This window comes from Triticum urartu, chromosome 7 (genome assembly GCF_003073215.2).
Source record: "Triticum urartu cultivar G1812 chromosome 7, Tu2.1, whole genome shotgun sequence".
Taxonomy (NCBI): domain Eukaryota; kingdom Viridiplantae; phylum Streptophyta; class Magnoliopsida; order Poales; family Poaceae; genus Triticum; species Triticum urartu.
In genome coordinates, this window is record NC_053028.1 from 706213863 (window position 1) to 706222740 (window position 8878).

General features: G+C 47.8%; 1 protein-coding gene across 1 annotated transcript; it reads right to left on the bottom strand.

The window, feature by feature from the left end:
- Nucleotides 1-1027: 1027 nt before the first annotated feature.
- On the bottom strand, nt 1028-2301 carry LOC125522748 (E3 ubiquitin-protein ligase ATL6-like). Its single transcript, XM_048687779.1, has one exon. The coding sequence runs from the start codon at nt 2103-2105 to the stop codon at nt 1371-1373; it is 735 nt and encodes a 244-aa protein (XP_048543736.1). The 5' UTR covers nt 2106-2301; the 3' UTR covers nt 1028-1370.
- Nucleotides 2302-8878: the final 6577 nt, after the last annotated feature.

The following is an 8878-nucleotide window of genomic DNA, read 5'->3' on the forward strand; positions in this document are numbered from 1 at the left end:
CAAATTAGACGTGGGAGATGCGGAATGAACTCCTACCAGAAGATCGCATGAAAGTAATTCAAGAGGAATTGGCGGGATTCTTTCTTGACCACGTCATTAATAAAGCCGAAGAATACCATGTGGAATTTAAGTTCAGATGCTAGGGGATTGTAAGAGATCTTACATATTGTATTTGTATGTAGCTAGTAGCGTCGGATAGATAATACGAAAACTTGTTGTTCGACCAATCTCTCGGAGAAGGAGAGGTCGATCAGTTCTCTCGGTATGCATGACGAACTTCTATACTTAATGGTTTCCTTCATTTTCTTACTAGCTAGCGTGTCGAGGGCCTCTCTATACGTATAGTACGTAGTGTCGACCAAACACGGAGATAAGAGAGGACACTTCTCTCTATTAATTAATTAGCTACCTAACACAATATATGAAACAGCTTAATTAACCATACAAAACCCCCAAATCCTCCCCCTTCCAAAAAAACAAAAAATCTAGCCCCTGAACAGCTGATGCGTGGATGCCTTTTGATCCCGGTTGGTGCCACCAACCGGGACCAAAGGCCTTCCTGCCTAGGCTCGCAGCACCGGCCACGTGGAGGCCCATCGGTCCTGGTTCGTGTAAGAACCGGGACTAAAGGCCTTGGGCTTTAGTAACGACCATTTAGTCCCGGTTTAAGAACCCAGACAAATGGGCCTTATGAACCAGGACAATAGGTCCTTTTTCTACTAGTGAGGGTCGAGCGATGTACACGCGCATGTGGGCTGATGCATTAATGTTGGTGGGCCCATCTGTCCTTCGGCTTCTGATAGCGTGAGGATACGAGGTCACTGGTTGGAACGCTCACTCGCGAAGGAGCGTTTCCGTATTCAAACTGTTGTTCGTTACATTCCGAGGGAACTTAACAGAAGAGCACACATTAATGCAGCTAAAGCCTACTCTTGAGATTGCAATGGTTGTTCCAGTTTAGTTTGTAGTAGCAAGTCTCACAGAGCCGATCAATGTCCTATGCTTCTTAAGTTAGGCAATCTTAATGTTGAGCATTCTAAAATTACAGATGTATCTTGTGCTTGAGATTAATGAAAGGCGCCGGTGGCACCACCGCCTGGTTCAAAAATAAAATATGATGCCTTGCAGTTTCATGAGCCACTAGTTCACAAGGGAAAGCAATGATGCTATTTTGTTTAGGGGTAGCAATGATGGAGGGAAATTTTTGGTGTATGGGACATATGCAATTTACATGGTTGTTGCACGGTGCCCATCAACGGTTTGGCGTAACAACATGGACTACCTCAAAAAAAAATCTGGACCGATAAGTATAGAAGTAAACCGTTGCACAAACGGATAGACTCGAACCGTTGTATTCGCTAAAAAAAAACCTAGCTTGGGCCCACGACACCGACGCTGGACGCAGACACTCTCTCAGCGATGCGCGCTACTGGAGACGGCAGTGCCAGCTTCCCTGTGGCGACTGGTGGCAGCCTCGCCGCCCGCCGCTCTGTGCGTAGCATCTCGAGCTCCATGGCCTCCTCCTTCCCGTCATCCACGTCGTCGTCGCTACCCTCCGCCGGCATTGCGATCGCCAGGGCGTCCGCCGGCAGCGGCAGCTCGAGGTTGGCCCGGCACAGGGGGCAGGTCGCCCGCGCCTGCAGCCAGGGGTCGACGCACTCCGGGTGGAACACGTGCGAGCAGTGCGGCAGCAGGCGGAGGTTGTCGCCTTCCTCGAACGCCGCCAGGCACACGGGGCAGCGCTCCTCCTCCTCCTCCTCCTCCATCACCGTCTTCTCCTTCTTGTGGTGGCCCCTCCACAGCATGACCGGGAACGTCGCCACCACCGACTGCTCCAGCCCGCGCTTCCTGGAGCTCCCCCCTGACGACGATGACCTGTCCCTGCCTCCCACCGGCGCTGCTGCCGCCGTGTTGACGCGGCGGCAGTACCTGTTGATGTAGCCGCAGAGGCCGACCAGGAAGAACAAGGCGCATATCACCACCGAGATGACGGTCGACTTGGGGGTGCTGGTGCCTGCCGATGGCGTCGGCCTCGGCGTCAGCGTATGCGGCCCCCTAAAGACCACGTCTCTGCCGACGGCGACCAGGTGTTGGACCATAACCATCTCCAGCTAGCTATCTCGAACTCAAAGCACGGACAGGTCTAGGTTGGCAAAGTAAGCGATAAAGCTTGCTATATATACGCACGCTACGTTCCTTTGTCTCCTCCTCGTATCGTATGGATGCTTGGTGAGACTGCTTTAGATTTTGCATGTTGATCTACTACGATTATTTGTCCTTGTATACTGTATGAGTAGTATATTCCGCCCGCAGTTTTGTGCTGTTTCTGTGTTCGACATTATATTTCGATGGAGTCCGGGATGACGCAGATGGAAGACATTATTAATCCTGCCGTGGTTTCGTGCCACTTGGATGGTGCCATGCAGGCATGCCCAAACCAACGCACCGCCGCTGTAACGATGATTGATGAGCTAGTAAACGAAACACAACGCATACGACACAACATATCACGCGCCTACCCAGTTTTGTGACCTGGCGCTACACATTAATTAACTTGCTTCAAAAGATTCATAAATCATACGCACTTTTTCCGTAAACTAATATAAAAGCGTTTAGATAGTACTAAATAACATGATCATTCTCTGCCCGGGCTTGACAAGCCCCGAACACAAATCCACTGCCCAAGCTGGGCCCGGCCAACACATGGGTAGTACAATTTATTGATTAAAATAATCATTTTCAGGGTGTAAATCTGACGTCAGATTTTTAGCATTTCCATAACAATAATATTTGATACCTATTTTGTTTAAAATATGTATTTTTGGTCATTCGAACATTTTGGGCATTGGGACCGGGCTTTGGGTGGAAAAGTGGAGCATGGGCACGGACCGGATGTTAGACTTTGGGGCTCGATGCGGAGGAAGGCTTCACAGAAAGTGATAAACGCGGTAATATGTAGGATGGAGTTAGGGGCTAGATGACGATGAAAATCTAGCCCATAGAGGAAAAGAAGACCCCGGACCAAGGGGTGGAGAGGAAAACCCAAACCTCAGATGAGGTGGGAAGTGAAAACAACCTGCTCCCCCTTCCAGGGAGAGGGGATGGCCGAGGCCGAACATTCCTCCCCAATGCGCACGGGGGATCGACATTTGGCTGTGACGAAGAGATACCCATCGACTTGAAGCTTGGTGATGGTGCCGGTGGTGACCACTCAGGGCAGCCACAACCCCCTCGTGTTGGTGGCCTCGAATGCCGAAGCAGCAACACCCTTCCAATTGTCGGGCATCTCTGGTGATGGAGGAAGGAAGTGTGGAGAAACCGAAGCAAGAAACAGATCTCGGGGCGCTTGAGCTTTTAGAGGTGGAGCGATGGTGCGAGAACTGAGAGCGTGGATTAAGGGGTTTAGTTAAAGATGTTGCTGGAAATCCAGCGTACAACCCCTTTATTAAAGGGATGTGCCAATAGAAATGGCACTGGGCCATGAGATACCCTGCCATAACTGTTGATAAGAAGACTCGGCTCCCGGATGAATGATGATTGCTTGGTTTTCGGCCATAAAGTTGCCAGGGCTCAACCCACTTAAACCGCCATGCTTGTGTGGTGAAACCTTCGTTGTTATGCTAAGGGAGTCTTTATGTGACACCACGATTCAGAGATCGGAGCCCCGTGTTCTAACCCATGTCTTATGAAACACGACTATAGCTTGGTACATAATAACCACGATTTAATAGATTACTCAAATGATACACGGAGTTAAGATACAACTCTTGTTCAGCAAGGTAGTACAGTAAGAGCAATAGTGCTCGGTTATTTTTTCACGATCTAGTGACTATCGAAACACTAGTGGTGCCAGACCCGCACACGTACACACCTAGCAGTCCACCCAACGATGCTGAGTGCCAGCTGACCTTAGCCACCTGCAGAGGAGGGACATCCAAAGCACCGCCACGAGCTGCCTGCGGACGGGTAGACGCTAGGACGCACCCAGCTGATGCCGCCACCTACCTGCTCCGCACCAACACCTTGCAGCCCCCCAACACTATGAGGGCCACCACCACGTTGTTGCAGGCCCGCTCACCGTCAAGCCCTCGCACCACCCGCCGCAATCACGCGCCAAATTTGGCCGACACGCAACCACCCAGAGCTCTAGCTCCACGCACCACTGCCGGCCACCACTGCCGCCCATGGAGCAGAAATCACCTTCAGCCCGTGCCGCCAACCGTTGCCGGACGCCAGATCTGAGCCGAGCTCAGGGCGCCGCCACGACCGCCCCTGGCACGCTCACCATAGAGACCGCTAGACGCCGTCGCCTGGAGGAGCTCCATCGTGCCATCGGGACCCACCAGAACGCGGCGCCCAGGCCCGTCGAAGCCGGGCCGCACTAGCCCCCACATGTGAGGAGGCATGAGGTCTCGCCGGTGCTGGCGCCAGCCGAGCTTCACCCGAAGCGCCCTGTGGCAGCGGCGGGGGAAGGTTTTAGGCGGGAGGGGTGAGTTGCCCGGCGACGACTGGGATACCCTCCCCGTCGTCTGTGGGGGCAACTCGGGAGGGCTCGGGGTAGCTTTTTCGACAAAGTCTCCTTCATGATGACTTTTAAGATCTCCAAGATTAGCAGGAAGGCTAATATGATGGTGCATGAAATTATGAAGTTTAGTTTTGTTAATAGATTTGACGGTGTATTTATTAATAGTGTTACCTACCCTGCATGTCACAGGCTATAACGAATGATTGTATAAATGTTTTAATTTGATTAATAGTTTCTCCGTCTGAAAATACTTGTCATCAAAATGAACAAAATACATCTAGATACATCCTCTTTCATTTATTTTGATGACAAATATTTCCGGACGAAGGGATTACATGGTGGGGTTCTGAAAATAAAATAAAAGTGCCAAGACATATTTTGGATGCACCAACATAATTTATTTTAATATTTTTTGAACACAGTACGGAAGCAAGCGCTCGTACATATGCGCATACACTCACCCCTATGAACGCATATACGCACACCCTACCCCTATGAGCACCTTCGAGAGACCGAGACGGCATATTATCTTGAGACAAGGCTGATGAACCGCATGCCGTATATCGCACTCACCTTGATCTGGATGACCGTTTCTTTTGTGTTGCCTAACCACAAATAGTTCATCCGAGTGAACCGTATGCTGTATATCGCACACACCTTTATCTGGTTGCCCGTTTCTTTTGTGTTGCCTCATCGCAAACAGTTAATTGAACTGAACCGTGTACCCTGCATCACACACGCAACTAAAATCTGAACCGTGTTTGATGCATCCGTCATCACAAATGTTTTGCACCTTTTTTGACAGTTTTTTCACCACTATTTACGGTTATTGCATCGCACACAGTTTCGTCGAAGGGTCTCTGATTATAGTGTCGCATTAGCAGCATCATACAGTAGTGACTACACTAGAAAATCACCATATGTGCGATATAGACTTACTCTGATATACTCTACTATAGAGCCATTAAATAACGAGTTCTGGAAGAAAAACGAACACAGGGCACAATTATTAACACAGAGCACACATACAAACAAAATGTGTTTCCATCCTGATGAATATCACTAATTCTACTAGTACAAATTAGGATTAACAAAATTCTATTACAGGCTTATGATTTTTATTTTTCAGTTCCACCATGAATAGCAAAGTATTTCTAGGCAGAAGAACAGCATAACCTAGTGAGTAGTGACTGACGGATGGCTGAGAAAACGCGACCCAGGACAGCTCTTACGTCTCAAATGTACTCCTAGACACGTAGAGGAGACGTGGCTAGTTAGGTCCTCAACACGTAGATACAGTCCTTAACCCGGATAATAGTACCACCTTGCTAGACGACCAGCACAAGTAGCAGCTTATATACCCAGCACTTGTCCCTCGCTACGGCCGAGCGTGGCAGCGCGCGCTTGTGACTCCAGCTACGGAGGGCTGAAGAGTTGGTAGTGTGGGTTTGTGGGCTTGGAGCCCGTGGCAAATTAAGGTCGGTGCCTGCTGCGTGCTCGCTACCCGATCTTAATGGGGTTTTGATCCTTAGCCCCTACTCTCACTATCGAGGAGAGAACAACACAGCCTAGGCCTAGATAATCGGCTCCTGGGACCTAGGCATTCAGGCCCGTGCGCTGTGGGAAATATCCCCAGCCGTGGCCTAGCGGTTAGAGTGCTTTTCCTGCTGCACGGGTTCGCTCACTCAACTCCATATACCAACTCTTTTCTTTTTTCATTCAAAAGTTTACTTTCACGGTGGTTGGCCATGCTGTTCTTCGAGCTCCAAAAATCTGATCTGCTTCGTGCCGGTCTCCTCGATCTGCACATCGACGGGTTTCGGTCTTCTTCTCGAAGATCTGAGCTTTTGGCACGTGGCGTCATTGGATATCTAGATCGGAATTGATCCGGTCGGGCGCGTCCTCATCTTCGGCCCGAGAGACTTCATGAGGGTATATGGTGCGAAACTTCATTGTCTTGTCGGACATGTCTAAGTATAGATTTTCACGGCGTTGACAGTGGTAAAGAAAGTCATGGTCGCTACTGTAGGAGACTTGTAATGGTGGAGAGGAGTTTTGGTTGCGGTGAAGAATGGTGGCACAGGTTTTTTTCTATGTGTGGGGTGTTCAGGACTTGCAGTGGCGGCCTTGGCAGGAGGGGGCGGCAACACAGGTGGACAACATTTTTGGGGGTGCTACCGAGCCGCGATCTCCATGATGAAAACCCAACGTCTGGCCTTTATTGGTTGTACCTGGCAATGGTCTTGTGAAGGCATTGTTTTTGAGATCTCGATCTCTCTCCAGGGTGAAAACTCAAGATCCTTGATCGGGCGACGACAATGCTTGTATATTATTTTTTCTTGAAGACGTCCCTTTTGGAGAACCTTTTTTATAGTCTGGGTGTTGTTTTTGGTGGTAGTTAGAGTGTTGGTGTTGGGAGTTTTTCATCACTGCGATGGGGTCTTTGTTTTTATATTTCTTACTTTTTCCTTTTTGTTTTTGGCCGTGTGCATGCTTGATGTCTTCCGGTATCTTGTTGGTGTAGAGGTTGGGTGTAATTGGTATCTTCTCGATATTAATATATTCCCTTTATCGAGCGAAAATGTTGGGCAGGACCATGGTCCAGCCGAACCTAAGCTCGGAGACGTTGATCCTTGGACACTGTTTCTATGGATCTGTGCATGGTTGAGTAAAGAATTCATGGCGGGAACTATTGGAGGGAGTTGACGGGTGTGGTCATGCATGGCGCGAGTTGTTTAGTCTAGATCATGAGCTATGAATTGCTAAGAAAGCCTACTTAATTTTTTATACACTAGGCTCAGGCAGGGCAATGCCATCTTCATGCATGACCAACTGTTTACTACTTGTTTATTGACTTGATATGTGTGACAACTCTCCCCCAAGAGCAGCATTGAGTAGGCTAAGGTATCCGATGCAATGATCTTGCTCACCCCAGACCTCCTCCTCCTTCCATTTATCCACTCTAAGACTCACAAGGTCTCTCACATAGTTCTTCTCTAGAAAGGAGTGTGCCCGTGTGACTGCGTTCGCGGCCATCGGGACAGTGCAGCCTCGCCAGGCCCGGACTGGTCTAATACGGCGACGTACCTTGGTATGTACCTAAAACAACTTGCTCATGTTGTTCTATCTCTATTCTTGCCGGTTCTAGATAGTTGGAGCTCATGCTGTTCTATCTCTATTCTTCGTTCTGCTTTGTGTTCATGGATACGACTGTAGTTGGGCGAGAAGAAGAGACTCGCGTAGTATGTACGTGAAAGTGTCCTTAGTTCAGAGAGTGAAAAATAGACAAGCCGGTATCCAGTTAGAAATTATGGGAGAAATTCAACAGTAGAAGTACTAAGAATAATACCTTTTTTGCTTTATAAATAAATTCCGCGTATCCAAAATAGTATGTTTTTGCTTATAAATAAACTCAATAATAAATAAATAACCACACTTATACATCTCTGATATTTGTTGATATATTTGTGGACTTGAATTGAACAAATCATGGATATACCAGACTGGTCAGATGAGGAGTTTGAACGCAGCGATGGCAGCTGTCCGACATCCAGGTGCTCCACAAAACTCGTATTCAAGTCATATCCTCCTTTGATTATTTCAAAAGGAAAATTGTTACTGAAATGGGGTTTGAAGGTTTACTGAAAGTCCCCTTACTGAACAAACTGAACTTGAAGTTTTCAGTATGGTTGCTGAGCAAAGTGGATGAGATTAGATGTATGATAATTATAGGGGGAAGTAGGCAGTACAAAATGAGCCCTAAAGATGTGAAAAACGTTTTCGGCATCCCATGCTCCGGAAAGAGGGTCCTAGAAAAGATTTCTGATGGCAAGCAGACCATAGTTTATTTGATTAGGAAGCGTTTAGTCATGGAGAAGAAGGATCATCATAGCCTCAAGGCTGCACAAAAAATTACCACCTGACATTAGCGTATCCAGATAGAATTACTGCCTAACCAAAATGACCCTCTTATGACAATATGAACAAATACATTTGAGTACGTTGTTTTTTCATTCTTTACCATATCGGTCCCAACTTTTTGTTGATGATACCTTTGTTATGTACTGCAATGAAAATATGACAAACCTTTGATGTAATATACTACCCTGCAAGATTTGTCATGTTTCCTGGTAAGATTGATATATAGGTGGTTAGAGCCGATGGGACACTGAGCGGGTAGCACAATACAACTGGGTCAAGCATGTTTTTAACGCCACGATTGATAATGTGGCGATTGTGCGAAAAGCTAAACATGAAGGCTTGACGAACATCAAGCAAGAATCGTGCCCAATACTGCCGCAGGTTAGCTCCTGTAAATACATTGTTATTTTTACACGTGGTCTGACCCAATAT

Bases quoted from the DNA above. Each gene is read 5' to 3' on its own strand.
- LOC125522748 (XM_048687779.1), bottom strand. From the start codon at position 2,105: ATGGTTATGGTCCAACACCTGGTCGCCGTCGGCAGAGACGTGGTCTTT.